The sequence below is a fragment of the Blennius ocellaris genome (genome assembly GCF_963422515.1).
Source record: "Blennius ocellaris genome assembly, chromosome: 14".
Classification (NCBI taxonomy): domain Eukaryota; kingdom Metazoa; phylum Chordata; class Actinopteri; order Blenniiformes; family Blenniidae; genus Blennius; species Blennius ocellaris.
Genome location: NC_137663.1, coordinates 1693648 through 1711876, shown reverse-complemented (window position 1 = coordinate 1711876; position 18229 = coordinate 1693648). Strand labels below are relative to the sequence as shown.

Sequence of the window (18229 nt, the reverse complement as noted above, 5' to 3'; positions counted from 1 at the left end):
ACACAAGAGGGTCAAACATAGCAGAAAAAAGAGTCTGCTGTATTTGGTGAAATAATACACCTCTGAGACCTAACTTCTGCAGGCTTAGGCTCGGGACTGAAGCTCAGATCAAATAAAACGAGGCAATGATCACTTAAAAGGACATCATTTACAGACAGATTTGAGATGTCTAGGCCAAGTGTAAAAACTAAATCTAAAATGTGTCCTTTTCGATGTATGGGCTTGGAAACATGCTGCTCAAAATTAAAAGCTTCCGACAGTGATAAAAGTTCCATTGCGGAGCAAGACGAGCTGTCATCAATATGAAGGTTAAAATCTCCAAGAATCAAAACAGATTCCAAATTTATTATGGAGGATAAAAAGTCACTAAAATCCTTTAAAAACACAGCAGCAGGGCCAGGAGGGCGGTTGATCAACACACAGTAAAATGGGTTGGAAGAACCCACCTTGACCATCTGGCACTCAAACGAAGTGAAATCCTGGGTCTGTGACGTTTTGCACGAGGAATTGTCCTTGTAGACAACAGCCAGGCCTCCTCCACGACGAGAGGGGCGGGGCTTCCCCACAGCAGAGCAGCCAGGGGGACAGAGTTAATTTAGATGAATGAACTCATAATCTTTCTGCCATGTCTCCGATAGACACATTACATCCATGTCTTCTCTTATAAAAAGATCATTCACTGAGAAAGATTTATTTGCAGTAGACCGTGCATTCAAAAGGCCGAAACGCAACGACGATGACGTCACGGAAGCAGTGTCTGCGGAGGGCAGCGTGATTGGACGAAGGGATGTCCAGCGGTCACGTGGGCTCCAGCTGGACCATGCAGGGAAAGCCGGTGTAAACACGGAAGCACGTGGACGCGAGGGGAGCCAGTACTGACCACTGCTCCAGCGCTGAGAAGGATTTCTCAGCGGAATTTCCGAGGTGCCCGACAAAGCAGCAAGTACTCAAGTGAGTCGGGGGCGATGGTGAAGGGAGGAGAAAACGCTTGTTCGTACCCGTCCCGTGTACCAAACAGGTCCTCCATAGACTCTTTAATACTGAACAGAGAGTCCCGATGATAGATCCGCAAGGCAGAGGCACATCCATTTGAAAAGCGGGTTGATATGATCAAATATGTTGTGGAAATTACCATTAAAAATCTGTAGAGCAGGAGGCGAGCTGAGGCACTGCCAGTCACAGGCGCCATCTTCAAAGAATCTAACATGATGGCTTCTCCTGTAGTTTCATCTCCGGCTAACTGTGGTTGGCGGGTTCTGCAGGTTGAGGAGAAGAAGATGAAGTTGATGATTCAGGAGTCTTTCTTTGGCTCGTGGTTATTCTTTTTGTCCAGACTGAGGAGCTGGTCACTCAGGTCTGTGATGGTTTTCCTGCTTGTTAAGGAAAGTACAAATAGGCTTTGTGAGGTGTCGTTTCCCCGGTCCCGTCCTCGAGAAACTGGTTGGTTTTCCCTGGTTGGTGGGAGATCAGACTCTGGGTGTTGGTCTCTGGCTCAGGGGAAGGTCTGACACTCATGGTTGGCATTGTAGTTGAGGAGTGAAGGCGATTGGTGTTAGCTGTATGCTAACGCTGGGTGAGCTGCCTCCATCAACCCACCTCCTCCTTTGAAAAACAGGAGCAAAAACCTTTTGTGAGAGGAACTGCTCGGACGCAGCTCCTCCCTGAAAGGAGTGTCAAAGGCAGTGCCGGTTAAAAGCAAAGCCAGGCATCAACAGAATGCAGCCAGGCTGGTTATACTGTTCTGCTCTCTATGCTTAAGGCCAATTCATACTCCACAAAAACAAGAAGAAAGTTTGGTAGCCCTGCCGAACAAAATGACTTAATTTCCTTTGCCTGTGGCTGTGCCGACCATCCTGGCCGAATTGTGTTGGAGCCGCACTGCCCAGTGCTGGTCATGCATATTCCAGTGCACAAATAACTAATAATCAGTCATATTTTAATCATATTTAGCTTGTAATATCGCTACTGCATGAGCGCAGGAGCTTGTTATAATGTTGGAGTGGCTTACCTGACGCAGATGAAGACATCACTCAAAGCGGTCAGCTCCTGCAGTTAAAACCGGACGAACATGGCATCTCGGACAAAATCTCTCTTTTATTACTGAAACAGTTCAGCGAAATGCATTTCTGAAAGCACTGGAGGCTAGAAATAAGCTGCTGTTGATAAATTAAAAAGCTGCTTTTCAGACGTGTGACTATTGTGAGGGGGCGTGGCCTGCTGTGATGGGGCGTGGCCTGCGAGTTCGACAGGTTCTTATCGGAGTATGAAGAGTCCTGCAGAAAAAGCCACGTCACTGCCGGTTTTATTTTTGTTCTTCAGGCTTAAAAAAGGAGGGTGTACAGGGGCCTTTACTACAGCTGATCTCTAAAATCAAGCTGGAGACTGAACATGTCTCTTTGTTCTCTTCAGGTCCCATCCAGCTCAGATGTTCTGTTTCATGCATTCTCCTGATTGTTATACCAAAAACCTCGACATGTTGAAGATTATGTGATAGCCTATGCAAAGAATTTAATTGAAATGTGCAAGTGTGGCGACCAGCCCATAATCACCACGATTAACGGAGAGCGAAGACGGAAACGTGGAAGCAGGTTTAACTCTTCGAGGTACAAACCTTGCTGGCGCCGGGCAGAAGGTGCAGCTTGACATACGGATCTGACAGTCCATTGTGGTCCATCGGTTTGAGCCCCTGTAGAAAAAACCCACAGACACATTCATGAGTTGAAGAAAAAAGCTTCAGCCATTTTATATTTTGAGGATTTTCTGCAGCAATTGACGTTTGACTAGATATTGGACAGTTCATAGGGAAGAGAAACTTCACAGAGCAGATTGACGTCTTAAATTCTCCAACACAGTGTCTGAGTTTGGGGTAACTGAAGGTGTGGAAATTCCATGTGGAAGTTCATGGAATGAATTGAAGATGGAGTCTGGAAGACGCACGAAACCATAGAATCCATTCAGAATGCTCACTTTCGTTAACATAGACTCCGACATACTTTTTTCTTTACATTATATCCAGTATATTCCATTTTGTTTCCTTGGTTCATCTAAAAAAGCAATTGTTATTGACTACTGCTATTTTTTTTCTTGATTTCTTTTAGTGTTTCTTAAAGCCAGGAAGTTCCCATTTTAAATGACTTTAGTTTGGTGGCATGTGATCTGCTTTTTTTCTTCAAAATTGAACAACTGAATGAACAACCTCCAAGACTGGTGACTCCATAATTTTTTACCCAGGGGTTGCATTATCTGGATAACATTTCCCTACATGTGACTATAAAAAGGCTCACTTCAGCACAGAGAATAAACCAAAACATCAAAACAAGATGACATCACCACTCATTTCCACTCAATTCCAACCCCGTGTATGGAATCAAAAATTGATCAAACCAAAGTCCATATGTTTACAAACGAACCAAAACTGTGTTTATGTTTCCTGACTGACGTCATATTTAGAAAACTGCCACAAGGGTTTCTGGGATATAAAGACGGCGTTGCAGCAGCTGAAGCCAAAATATCAACATTTGACCGATTCAACCAGAAAAAAATCCAGACTTTCTCAAAGAAAGAATCTTCAAGCCACAACAATAGTCTGAAATGTTGTGAAGCTGATCACTGATCTTTTTCCAGTGAGAATCAAGATCTTATGAGCTCCAGTATATAAACAGGATCTTGTGACATGATGTTTCAAGAAACTTTGGGAGTTTCCATGACGCTAAGATGTCAACAAACTTGGAGATGTTCTGCGAAATTTAAATGCTGGAAATACATGTTTGTCTGAGTGTAATGATGAGTTTGCATCAGAAAGGTATTAACAATGTATTAGACACATACATGTAATGTTTTCATTTTTCCCTTGTGGACTCTGGTAGAGGAGCTTTAAAGCCAATTCAGATCGATTTCAAATGAAAACAACAAACCTTTCCTGCATTTTTGGGGTTTTGTTTAAACAAAAATGGTTCTGAAAGCACAACTTTTGGGAGGCTCCATCACTGTATATTGGCAACAACTTTATGGAAACGATCCTTGTTGGAGCAAATGCTCTTCCTGGTCCTGGTTACCAATCCAATCCAATCCACTTTTTGTATAGCACATTTTAACAACAAAGCGTTTCCAAAGTGCTGCACACGTGACTGCACATAAAAACTAAACTAAACAGTCCAACACTAAATAAGTATAAAACCATAAAATAAAAATAAAAACAGATTAAAAACTACAAACACATTAAAAAACTACAAATAAGAATAAAACAATTTAAAAGAATAAATAGAAATATAAAAATGCTTAAAAAGCAATAAAATAAATAAGAACAATCAAATAAAAAATAAAAAAAACACGGGACCACACGACGCAGTGTTAAAAGCCTGATAATAAAAGTGGGTTTTAAGACGTGATTTAAAACAGTCCAAAGTGGGGGCTGTTCGGACGTGGAGGGGCAGAGCGTTCCACAGTTTAGGGCCGACAACGGAGAACGCTCTGTCCCCTCTGGTTTTACACTTGGTCTTTGGACCCATGAGCTGGAACTGGCCCTCAGACCTCAGAGCGCGCGGGGTTGGTAAATTTTGATGAGGTCTGTAATGTACTGAGGGGCCAGTCCATTCAAAGCTTTAAAAACAAACAACACAATTTTAAAATCAATTCTAAAATTAACAGGGAGCCAGTGCAAAGATGCAAGGATTGGGGTTATGTGTTCTAGTTTTTTGGTCCCTGTAAACAGTCGTGCCACAGCGTTCTGGACTAACTGCAAGCGGGAAAGTGCTTTGTGGCTAATGCCCGAATAAAGTGCGTTGCAATAGTCCAGACAAGAAGAAATAAAAGCATGCACGACTTGCTCAAAAAGATTAAAAGATAAAAATGGCTTAACCTTGGATAAAAGGCAAAGATGATAAAAGCCGATTTTAAAACACCATTGATCTGTTTATCAAATCTAAAATCACTGTCTATGGTGATGCCAAGACTGGTGACTTTGGGATGCAAATAATTTTCGAGTGATCCCAAGTCCGTGAGGGCTGATCCAAATACCATAATTTCAGTTTTTCCCTCATTCAGTTTTAAAAAATTCTGGGCTAACCAAGCCTTAATGTCACTGAGACAGTCAAGCAGGGGTGTCAGGGGGCTGTGGTCATTCTTGGCAATGGGCATGTAAATTTGACAGTCATCTGCATAAAAATGGTAAGACATGCCATGCTTCTTAAAAATCTCTCCAAGTGGGAGGAGATACAAAGCAAAAAGAATGGGTCCCAGGATAGATCCCTGGGGGACTCCACAGTGAAGCGGGGCAGAAGAAGAGGTGGAGTCCCCCAGCCTGACGGAGAAGGACCTCCCCGACAGGTAGGACTTAAACCACTCCAACGCGGTCCCCCTGACACCACGCAATCTCTTGCGTGGTGTCAGGGGCAGTTTAAAAGAGTTGTGTGGTCGACTGTGTCAAAAGCAGCCGTGAGGTCTAGAAGCACTAAAATGGCAGAGCCTCCAGAATCAGTCATTGAAAACAGGTCATTAAAAACCATTAAAAATGCAGATTCAGTACTGTGCAAAGCTTTGTAACCTGACTGAAATGGGTCTAAGGTTCCATTTGCATCTAAAAAAGGTTGCAACTGTGCAAAAACGCATTTCTCTAAAATCTTAGACACCAAAGGTAGTTTAGAGATTGGGCGATAATTTGCTAAAACTGCAGGGTCAAGGCCGGGTTTTTTAATCAAAGGCTCTACAACAGCTTTCTTACAAAAGGAGGGCACTATGCCAGAAGCCAGGCTGCTGTTGATGATCTCCCTAACAGAAGAGCCAATGGTGCCCCAAACCTCTTTAAAAAAGCGAGGTGGGACTGGGTCTGTGAGACAGGAGGAAGGTTTTAGTTTAGAAACTATACCTGAGGAGGGACTGGGTCTGTGGGACAGGAGGAAGGTTTTAGTTTAGAAACTATACCTGTGAGCACAGACAGTGTCACAGACTCAAACTGACAGAAAACAGCTGAGCACTGAGTGGACACACAACACCACAATGAAGAGGGAGATATGTTGGCCCTAATAGCAGCAACCTTTTCATTAAAAAAGGAGAGGAATTTTTCACAAGTTTTCTTTGACATCTCCAATGAAGTGGACGGACTCGGATTAAAAACAGAACCAATAGTTTTAAAAAGAACTCAAGGCTTACTGATATTATTTGAAATCAAGTCTGAGAAATATTTCGTTTTTTCAGTTTTAACATCACTCTGATAATTTCTCCAGCACTCTCTAAGAATGTGGTGCGAAACCTCCAAACGATCCTTCTTCCACCTACGCTCCGCCCTCCGACACTCACGCCGAGCTGCGCACGTAGTGCCATTGAGCCACGGTTCCTGCTTTGGCTTGGGACGAATGGCTTTAAGTGGAGCAACACTGTCCAGGACTTCAGAGCAGGTGGAAATAAAAGAGTTCATCAATTGCTCCGTGTCCATAAATGCAGCGGAGTTTTGAAGATCCAGTGCCGATGCAGTGAAAAGAGGAGAAAAAGCAACGGCCGTGTCAGGCTTGACAACACGACCATGACGCACGGGAGACAGCTTCACCTCCAAGTCCAAAATAAAATCAAACGTGACAGAGCTGTGGTCAGAGAACACGGCATCTCCGACAACGACATGGTCAACAGTAAAACCACAAGACAACACAAGGTCCAGCGTGTACCCGTGCACTTGTGTTGGGTCAGTGACGTGTTGTGTCAAATTAAAAGCTTCCACCAAGACCAAAAACTCGCTGGCCATTGGCTTAGAGGGACAACATACGTGCACATTAAAATCTCCGACAATCAAAACCCTGTCATAATGCGTGAGCACAATGGCAATAAATTCATAAAAGTCTCTAATAAAATCCTTGTTGGGCTTCGGTGGTCTGTAGACGACAGCGCACAGTACTGGGTCAGTCTGGCGGAGCTCGAAACAGCTCAGTTCAAATGAAGAAAAAGACCACTCAGATATCACTTTGTGATAAAAGCAGTTCTTTAAAATAGTAGCTATACCTCCGCCACGACCGGTGGTTCTCGGTGCGTTGATAAAAGTACAGTCTGGAGGTAGTAGCTCTGAGAAAGCAGTGGACTCACCGGTGTTGATCCAAGTCTCTGTTAAAAACATTACATCCAAAGGGCGCGATGTGAAGAAGTCCTGCAGGATGAAAGTCTTATTCACCACAGAACTCGCGTTCGCGAGTGCGCACCTCGTAGAAGGTGTGGTAGCCGCATGAGCTGCCCGCTCAGCGGCCTGAGGTTAGCCGGGGACACACCGCCAGAGCCCCGGAAAGCGCGCAGAGATCCTCCCGGTGTCCGAGAATGGGCACCAACCAAGTGCTGACTGGAGCGAGTGTGCGTCGCGAGACATAACGGCGAAAGCAGTCTCTGTAATCCCGTGGAAGATCCGAGGACCAGCTGGGAGAAAGAGCCAGCCAGGCTTTCAGCTTCACGAGCCGACCGGATCGCACTCCTCGGCGTTTGCGTTTCCTGGGTAGCGGCGCATTCACCCGGATGAGGTGCTCAGGCAGGTCGGCCAGGTAGAATGAATTCGACTTGTTGTTTGCGTCACGAATTGTACACGATTGCACCGTTTGTTTTATTTTTAGTAGTTCTTGACGATTATACACCAGCAGTGAGTCGATGGTCCTTGTGACAGATGTTAAAATCAGCATAAAACAAATAAAACTGAGCAGAGCCAAGCGGCGTACCAGACACATCAGCGCCATCTTGGATCCAATAGGATCGGTTGTAAGTAATTGTTGTGCACATTCTCAGTAGAGACAATCAGAACAACGTTTCCTCAGTGGTGTCATGACTCCAGTCCATAATCTCCTGGGACTGAGTATTTTTATTAATTAATTAATTAATTAATTTAAAGAAATTGTGTGTGTGTGTGTGTGTGTGTGTGTGTGTGTGTGTGTGTGTGTGTGTGTGTGTGTTTTGGTCACCGGGAAGGGGATAACAAATATGAAATAACAATGATGGTGGTAGTATAATAATAATAATAATAATAATAATAATAATAATAATAATAATAATGGAAAGAAAAGGGAACTTTAAATAAATAAAGGGTTAAAAAACAAACAAACAATAAAATGAAATAACAAACGTGTGTGCGTGTGCGTGTAAGGAGATGCACAAAGCAGCTGGAGGCTGAAGCATCTCCTTGCCCACAGATCCTGCTTCACTGATTTTTACTTTCTGCCTTTATAGGCACCACGGAATATTGGATGTTACACTTTCTGTTGATATTCAGTCACTCGCTTGTGTTTTTCCACACAAATCAGCCATTAAGATGCCACCATGAGGGCTGATTGGGGAGGTTAAGGCGCTGCGCTCATCTCCTTCTATTGTTCCCTTCAGCAAACACCTGAGCCAAGGTATGTGTGTGTGTGTGTGTGTGTGTTTTTGTGTGTGTGTTTGTGTGTATTTGGACAAGGATGAAAGGATTGCTCCATCGAGCCATTGATTGTGTGAGTATGCCATGAATACCGCTTGATCATAATTATGGCGGTTGTGGAGGAGAGATGACCAGCGCAGAAGGCAGATGGGAGTGTATCCATGTTCCTCCCATCACTTCCACTGAGGCGATGAGAGCTCCTCGTCAATCACACACTCTAAATACTGTGAAATGAAGTTCGGAGACGGAGGATTTCGAGGAGAAAGCAGAGGAGGAGGAGGAGGTGCACAAATAATAACGTTCCTGTTATGGCTGGGAGCCAGAGTGTAGTGTTCTGAAACCCAGAAGCAGACCAAGAGGCAGAGCGGGTGCAATTAGCAACAGTTTATTTGTATTGCATAACCTGGGAGTTGGAGGTTGGAGACTCTGGGGTGAAGAGCGCACGGGTGATAGGACTGCAATGAGGAGGAGATAAGTTAGTATAAGGTCATAAAAGGAAGCAGTACAAACTATTTTTGTTCCATTTGGACAATATGGGGGTCTGCGTGACATCATCATCTCTTAATAAACTCATTCTATCTTTAAAACCTCAGAATCCTCCCTTCCGGCTCTCGGGGAAGGCGGACGCTTTTCTCTTCTCTCCTCTCCCCCTCGTCTTCCCCGCTTGCTGCTCTCGTCCTGTACTGTCTTGTGTCTGATCTTTCAAGAGCCTCTCTTCAGTCCCACATCGGAATTTAACCGGAATTTAACCGGAACCATGGAATTGCAACCTTAGCAAGCAGAATAGAAAACATTACACCCCACATAATACACCCTGATCAAACAGGGTTCATTAAAGGACGACACTCCACTAACAACACACGCAGATGAATTAATCTTATAGACCACTGCCACCACAATAAACAAAAGGCCATTATCACCTCCTTAGATGCAGAAAAAGCTTTTGATAGGGTAAATTGGAAATTTCTACTCGCTAAACTACGGAAATTTGGATTTGAACAAAATTACCTCTCCTGGATAAAAACATTGTACACTTCATCCAGTGCCTGTGTTAAAACAAATGATCAAATTTCCTCAAGGTTCAATCTCGAGAGAGGTACCAGGCAGGGGTGTCCACTCTCACCATCTCTCTTTGCAATTTTTATTGAACCATTAGCAGCAGCCATTAGACAGAACAATAACATAAAAGGAATACAAACAGCAAATGTAACCCATAAAATATGCCTTTATGCAGATGATGTATTACTTTTCTTACAAAACGCACAGACCTCTCTTCCAGAAACAATAGAGTTAACAGGCAGATTCTCTGCAATTTCAGAATATTCTATAAATTGGAAAAAATCAGTTGTCTTTCCTATTAACTCTATTTTTCAGCACACATCAAATACCCCACTAAAACCAGGGAACATCAAATACCTCGGCATTAATATCTCAGCCAAACTGTCAGACTTGGTGCACTTAAACTACACCCCCCTTATTAAAACAATAGAAGAGGACCTCACTCGGTGTAGGACACTTCCTATATCACTTATAGGGAGAGTAGCAACAATTAAAATGATGGTCCTGCCTAAAATTAACTACCGGTACATCTTTTCAATGATCCCAACAAAACCACCAAAAACATGGTTTAATAAACTGGATTCCCATATCTCAAAATTCTTATGGAAAAATAAACCTTCGCGTGTAAGTTTAAAAACACTGCAGAACACCAAGGACCAAGGTGGCTTAGAACTTCCAAACTTCTATAATTATTATCTGGCCAATAAATTACTTTATGTTATAAAATGGATTAATCAGAAACCCTTAGTTGAAGGCTGGCTGGACATTGAAAAAACCTTCTGTGAAGATCTCCATATCAGAGACCTTCCTTTCTTCAGTCCTATCATCAAAAAACATAACTGCTTTAAAAGCATCAATATAAACACATCGCTCACAGCTTGGTGGGAATTTCTTAAAATGAATGGATCATCACTCATTCCCTGCAAACTCACACCTTCTGGAACAATCCTGACATCCTGCAAAGGAAGAAACCAATAAACTTCACAAAATGGCAAAACAAGGGAATAAGAAGGGAACACCTTCTCTTCGATAACACTTTTATTCCATTTAAAGATCTAATAGAAACGTATGGTATCAGTCAAAATAACTATCTGTATTATCTCCAGCTTTAGTCAATAATACAAACAAAGTTCAAACTAGAAGAGATGAACCTAAACTGACTTCAGACAGTGACAAACCTCCTGAAGATCTCAGCACCAAAACCACTTTCTAAAATCGTTTCAGTCCTGTCATGTTCCAATACCACAATATCCCTTCCCACCTCCAAATGGGAAGAAGATCTAAACATTAACATCACAAATCTGTAGACATACATTCAAAATGAGCAAAAACACCAATATACAGCTTATACAATACAAGGTCCTACACAGAGTTCATTACAGGACAAAGATGTTCAAGATGGTCTCACTCCCACTAACATATGTTCTAACTGCACAGCTAATCTACCTGATACCTACCTACATGCACTCTGGCAGTGTACACCAGTCCAAACATTCTGGCAAAAGATCTGTGAAGATTTATCATTATGCCTGGACCCCCCCATTCCAGTCTCACCTGCACTTTACCTGTTAGGTGATCTCACAGAAATTAAAAGAGAGAAAAATGAGTCCTTCACACTCCTGGTCTCCCTAAGCGTTGCAAAGAAGGCAATCCTCATGAACTGGAAATCAAAACATAACATTTGGGGCCTTGGGAGCTGGGTGCCCTCCCGGTCCTGGTGGGGGTACCCGCTGCGGCGCCAGGGATGGGTCCTCCCTCCGCCTCCCTCCCCTCGCTGGGGCGGGGGTGGCCCCTGCTGCCAAGCTCCGGGTCTGGCTCACCCCTGGATCGGGGGGAGACGGAGGGCAGTGGGGCTCCGGGTTTGGATGGACAGCTGACTGGAGATGACCCCCGGGAGGGTTTATATGGGAGAGGGGCCGGGGATGTATGTGTGTGTGTGTGTGCGTGGGGAGGGGGGACGGTGAATGTGAGCGTAGGTGTATGTGCGTGTGGGAGTGTGTAATATAAGTATGGGTGTCGTCCTATGTGAGTATGTGAGTGTGTGTGGGGGGGGGGGGTTTACGCTCCCTAGCCGCTGGCCTCCAGCCGGGCTTGTGCTGGGCCATGCGGGTTTTAGACTCTGCTCTTCGGCCGTCGGGTGGGGTGGGGGGGGCTTCCTGCCCGGGTCCTCTTGTGGTGCCTTGTCGGGGTGGGTGTTGGTCCCTGTGTTCCAGGCCGGCCACTTCGGGGTGTGGCGGGGTGGCGCGGGGGGTCCAACTGGGCCAAGTCCTAGCGACGGGGGGACCTTCTCCCTCTCAGCCCCTCCTACCTTACCTCACCTTACCTCATTCAACAATAAGGGCCAGTGGACGGGGCCGAGGGTGGGGGGTCCAGGCCACTTAACTGTGGTCTGCCCCTCCCCCGACTTTGCGCCGCCCACAATTTTAACTACACTTAGTCACGCAGGGTCTTGAGGGGATCAGCTGGCTTTCGGGGTTCTGCCGCTGGGCAGCGGTAGAACGCCCGGGCCCCCGCCACCCCTCAATTTTAAACCGCACCCTAGACACACACATTGCACCACCTCTTCCAAACACAAATACACACATCCACATGCACCCAACACCCTACAGGGTGGAGGAGGGGGTGGAGGCTCCCCCCAGCACCTCCCGCTGTGGTCCCGCCGTGTTCCGGGGTGAGTGCGGCTGGAGTACGGGGGGCACGCTAGCTCGGGCGTGGCACCTCCGGGGGGGCTGGGTAGTGGTTCTCCCTCCCTATTCACAGTTGTATTGGTGGAGGACGAGATCCCGTAGTGGCCTGGTGGGGGCCTGGGGAGTGGGGGGCACCCCCCTCCCAACCAAATAAATGTATGTACGTATGTCTGTATATATGTAGATATGTATGTCTGTGTGTGTATGTGTATGTGTATGCTTCGTGTGTGTGTGTGTATGTATGTCTGGGTGTGTGTATGCGTATGCTTGGGTATGGGTGTGTGGGTGGGCTGGGATTAGGTGATGGGGATGGGGGGGGACAATGGGGATCCTGGGGGTTGGAGGGTCCGGCTGGGCCTGGCTGGGCCTTCGCTCTTCCTGGTCTGGGGGGGGGCTGGTCTGGGGCTCGGCGGCTGGGGCCTTGTCTGTCCCGCCGGGGTTGGCGTGGTGGTGGGGGGATGGCCCGCGTGGCCTGGGGGCGCTGCACTGGCCGGTCCCGGCTTGGCGGCTCAGGTCAGGGCCCGGGGCTCTGCGCCCTTTATCCTTCTCTTGTGGGCTCCTCTGGCCTGGGGGGGGTCCTCTCTGCGCGCTCCGTCTGGTGCCTTCCGGGTTGGGGTGTGGCTCTCCGGGATGGTTTGTTGGGGCCTCCCTGGATCCGGTGGGTCGCTGGGTACCGGAGTGGCGGCGTCCGGCCCTGGAGGCCTTGGGTCCCGGGGTGGTGCTGCGGGCCCCCCCCACAACAGTTCCATTCACATCCACACACACACACACACACACACTTCCACTCCTCATTGACGAGATTGTTCTGTTAATTATCAAAATCAAGTTGTTGTTTGCTTTTGTTGTTGTTGTGTTTGTTTGTTTTTGTTTTTTAATAAATTTATAAAAAAATTTGTTTTATGTCCTTTTGTTTTTGCTTTTGTTATAATTGTTGTGATTATTTTGGTTTTTTGCTCTGTTGTTGCTCAGGCTGGTTTAATCTCATGGCAGTTAGAAAATATTTAGATCACTGTGGTTAATGTATTATCAAAAAGAAAAGAAAAAATGGATGTAGCACTAACAAGGGTATTGTATGTATTTTAATTTCCCCACCAAGTCTTTCTCTGTCTTTCCTCTCCTCTCCTCTCTATCCTTTCACCCCAACCGGTCTGCAGAATTCCTCCACCTCTGACTCTGGTTTCTGCAAAGGTTTCTCCTTGTTGGGGGAGTTTTTCCTTTCCACAGTCACAAACACACCTGCTTGCTCATGTGGATATGTTGGGCTTTTCTATTGTCTCTATAAAAGCTATTGGAATGACTGTAATGTATTTAAAAATGTCTTTCTTTTAATAAAAAAATAAATAAAAAAAAGGAACCATGGAATTGATCAACTGGTTTCTCAATGCGATCGACCAAATTTTTACGACACGAAGATCGGGCCAAGGAGAGCCCGCATGTCCCGATGGTACGTTTGCAGCCGGATACATGCTGGATTCCTGGGGTTCCTGGCGGTCCCTGTGTTTGGCCATTCTTTCCATGGAGGATGTGGAGGACCTCTACATATTGGGATTAATGATAGCAGGTATGGTGCTGATTGGGGCTGGCGGCTTTCTGATCTATCGCAAAGTCAAGACGCGGGCAGCTGCATTGGGAAGGCTGCCTATCGTCACTGAAGGACTGTGCTGAGCTTTGAACGCTCAGACTCATGTGATAAATGAACTCAAGAGTACACAAGTCACGACTCTTGAACGTTTACGCGAAATTGGATCGATCTTGGAGGATAATCGAACTCGGTTGCGAAGCTAAAATATTGCCACAATTATTGGAGACCAGAGACACTCAAGGTCAACAGATAAAGCTGAAGTGCCTGAACGAAAACAAACCTAATCCACATTTGGACTCCCCAGACACCCAGTCGCCAAGGCTGTGTTTTGTCTTCAACTCTCCTGGATGGGAGTGTGGAACGAAGGCTCTGCCCCCCCCCCCCCCCTGGCCTTCCTCCCCTCCTCCCACCCTCCCTTGCCCGGACTCTCTGGCCCACTGGAATTTTACCAGCACCTTACACCGTCTTTGCTGTGCCCCCCCCCAGGAGAGGATGTGGGCGGAGTTCTATGGCTGGCCCGTGGTCATGTGTTGGTGCATTTACGGACTGAGTGAGACCAAAGGAGTCCAGGAGGCCTTTAAACTCATTAGCCTGCTGATTTGCTGCACAACAAACATGAATGTTAAAGTCTCCACAGATCAATAATTTGTCGAATTTTGGTATAAAATCGGACAGGAACTCAGAGAACTCTTGAATAAAGTCCTTATTATATTTGGGAGGGCGATAGACTGTGGCACACAACATGGGACAGGCGAAGTCGATCACAAACAGTTGCAGTTCGAAGCTGGAAAAGTTATTAGCTGTTATCATTCGGCATCTGAAGCTCTCCTTAAATATTGCAGCAAGACCGACGCCATGACCAGCAGCTCGCGGGGTGCTAAAGAAGGAACAGCCGGGTGGGCGGAGCTCGGAGAAGGCGCTGTTATCACCTGGTTTCAACCAGCAGGAGGAAATCCAGGTCATGTGTAGTAAAAAAGTCATTCAAAATAAATGACTTATTTGTGAGAGATCTGGAATTAATCAGCGCCATATGAGTTGAGCATCGGTCAGTCTGGAGAGAGAAGCGGGTGAACGAGCGGAGATTCCCCGGCACACCGCCCCGCTGGGAGGTCCGTACAGGCCGACAACACGGAAGCAGCTCCCCGGCGTCCCCTAGAACCGGCCGGAGCCACCGGCGTCTGTACTCCGCGGAACTCCGCAGATCGTAGCCCCGATAATCCGTGGAGGATCCAGCTCGTAGGCAAAAGGGCTCGGGACGGGAAGAAGCCAGGTAGAATTTCAGCCTGTTGAGAATTCCTCCTCGTTTTCCGCGTCTTCTGCGGCGACCGCTGCGGGGTATCCAGCAGGAGAGACGCCGTAGATGTGGTGGTATGGACGCCAGGAAAGGCGGAGGCGTTTTTGAATAGTCATCAGAGCCGCGGATTGTCAGTTTTCCCAGACTCGCGAATATAAAGAAGTGTCAGGCGATCGTACACCTGCAGCGGTGACACACTCCATAAGGCAGACAGCAGACATAACAGCAACACACTTAGCAGAGGGAGACGGCCAGCCGAACACAGAGGCGCCATCTTGGATCCCGAGACACTCTCATCCCGAGACAATAAAGGAAATTCTGATTCTGATTCTTCTGATCACTTTTAGAGAAATTATCTAGCAACGCAACACCAATAGAATGTTTCCAGCTCTAATGCAGCTCCAACCATTGGGACTATTTACAGGGAGTTTAACGTGGAGTATGTCACAGTCTTCTGCCATCCCGGGTTCTATTTTCCCTTTCCTGCGTTTCCCCTCCCCTTGTGTGTCTTGTATGGGGGTGGAGTCAACATGCCCTGCACTGGAGCTGGACTGCACACCTGAGAGCCGTCGTCATCACCACCTCCATAAAGCCTCTGGATCATTCTTCACTCGTCACCAGATAGTCTGTCTACCAAAGTGGTACTATGCTGGGCCAGTTCAGCTTTTGGAAAAGAAACCTTTGTGAACTTGTGGACCTGATGTTTTAAGTCTTGTTTTTTCCACCCTTGTATAGACTCAGTGTGTGCTGCTCCAGTTTTGGATCTTCCTTTCCTGACCCCTGTTTGAAACCACTCCTGTGATCCACGTATTTCCTATTAAAATCTACTCTCCTCACTGAGTCCGTCTCTTGTCAGCTTTTGAGTCCAACACGCCCCTATTGTACTGGGCCTCACCTGGCAACACCACCCCCAAATTGACTGGTCTACTAACTCTGTTGCAAGAATAGTTGGCGGCGGAGTGGACAGAGAGGGATGAAACTTCATTCCCAAAAATAGAGCTCTTTTATTTTTCAGATTTTTAAACTTTTTCTTAAAAACGGTACAAATATTTACAGTGTCCCAAATGAGGTCCCAAAATATAGAGCAAAACCCAGCAAAACAAAAACTATGAAAAATGCAAAAATAAACTGGCTTCAAGTTTGCCAGGCTACGTCAACTAGACCCTGCACAAAACCTCTACACGGCCACAATACACAATACCTTTCACCAAGATGGTCTAACCACAACTCCCGCTCTGGAGCATTCTACTGGCTTTTATACCTGCAGCCCCTCCCACAGATGAGCCCAGTTACAATAAATCAATTAACTAAATAACAACATTCTAAATGAAAAATAACAACTGAAAAGAACAAACACAAAATGCATAAACACCCGAAATCATTTTTAGTAAACTAAATCCCTTCTACACATAATAAAATAAATTTTCCCCAAAACCAGTAAAACAACCCCGCTAAAATGGTATGTGCCGCCCAGAGCGCGTGAACCCCTCCAATAACTGCACAGTGGAACAGTCCCTCGGTTTCGTCCCAGAAAGAAGGAAGTGCTGGAGTGAAGCTGGCGAGTCTACAGAAATATCCATGTGTTTATAAGTTTGCTGAAACGTTAAACTGCAAAAACGGCCATGTGTGTCAGTGTGTTTTGTTACCAGTACAATGTTGTTTTAACAGATGAATGAATGTTTAGAAATATGGCACGTGTTGAAATGCGAGTGGTGAAAACAAACAAACAAATGCTACATAATGTCGGTAGGCCTCCCTGCACACTCTGTAACAAATGCTTAGTGAGATGTTGTGTGGAATGCTTAAACCAGGTAAGCCAAGACAGGAAACTGAATGGGAATGAAATGCTACTCACTGCAGTAGGTCAGCTGGTGTTTAAATATGCTGGCAGATAGCTGCCTATGCGCTTGCGTGATTGACTGGGTGTAAGCGTCACGGCTCACTCCGTAACATTTCCCCCCCCTTCTGAAAATGCCCCAGACAAAAAGTCTGCAGTACAGTTCGTTTTCCCTGCTCTGTACAACACCTCAAAGTCAAAAGGCTGTATGGCCAAGAACCATCTGGTGATCCTGGCATTGGTGTCCCGCATACACCCCAACCAGGACAAAGCTCTGTGGTCAGTCTCAAGCACAAATTTACGCCCCAACAAATAGTACTTGAAAGAGTCCAGTGCCATTTTATCGCAAGGCACTCTTTTTCTACTGTTGAGTAGTTCTGCTCCCTGGGTAGCAGCTTACGGCTAATGTAAGCCACTGGCCGCAGTTGTCCTTCGTCCCCCTGCAGGAGGACCGCACCCAGGCCTCGCTCAGATGCATCTGTCTGCACGGTGAATTGTCCTTCAAAGTCCGGACTGAGGAGCACAGGCTCTTGACATAAAGAGTCCTTTAAGTCCTGGAATGTGCTCTCGCACTCCTCAGTCCACTCTACCTTGTTGGGTTGGTTCTTGCGGGTCAGCTCTGTAAGCACAGACGCCTTCTCTGAAAAGTTTGGTATGAAGCGCCTGTACCAACCCATAAGGCCCAAGAACGACCGCACCTGCTTTTTGGTGGTTGGTCTCCTCCCTGGCCAAGGCACACTTGTCTGGGTGGATAGTGAGGCCCGCCTCCTTAACCAAGGAGAGGACCTGCTGCAGATATTGAAGGTGCTCCTCCCATGTGGTGCTGGAGATCACAATGTCATCAAGATAGGCGGCGGAAAAGCCCTCCGCCCCCCTGAGGATTCTGTCCATAAGACGCTGGAAACTCGCTGGCGCGCCATGTAGGCCGAAGGGTAGCACAGTGAACTGGAAGTGCCCGAATGGTGTTCTGAAGGCAGTGAGCTCTTTTCTGCCCTCTGCCAGTGGCACCTGCCAATAACCTTTGCACAGGTCCAGTGTGCTTAGGTATTTGGCCTTCCCCAGGCGTTCAACGAGGTCGTCGATCCTTGGCATGGGGTACGGGTCAAACTTTGCCTGCATGTTGATGTTACGGGTCCCAAACTTGGGCTGACATAACAGTAGATTCGCAATCTGAAAATGGGCAACAAAGGGAACACAAATGAATACCCAGGAGCTGCCGTTGATGGTCGGATTGCATTTTCCTTTTACTTCACTTGATCTCAAGTATAACAGTGCACAACAGAGTGATTTTGCCACAAACTCCTCATTACATGACTTACAAGAAAACATCTCTTTTCTCTGAACATTCACATATCGCTTACTCATGTCACCTATTACTTTATAGTGTTACACCAGG

At 46.3% G+C, this 18229-nt stretch overlaps 1 protein-coding gene across 1 annotated transcript in view; it reads right to left on the bottom strand.

The window, feature by feature from the left end:
- The window catches only part of doc2b (double C2-like domains, beta), a gene marked incomplete at both ends in the record, with an annotated part of 238265 nt that overhangs the window by 54794 nt on the left and 165242 nt on the right, over positions 1-18229 (bottom strand). The window contains one exon of the mRNA XM_080508313.1: positions 2612-2686. Coding sequence (XP_080364439.1) covers positions 2612-2686 — 75 coding nt within the window. The remainder of the gene's footprint in view (positions 1-2611; positions 2687-18229) is intronic.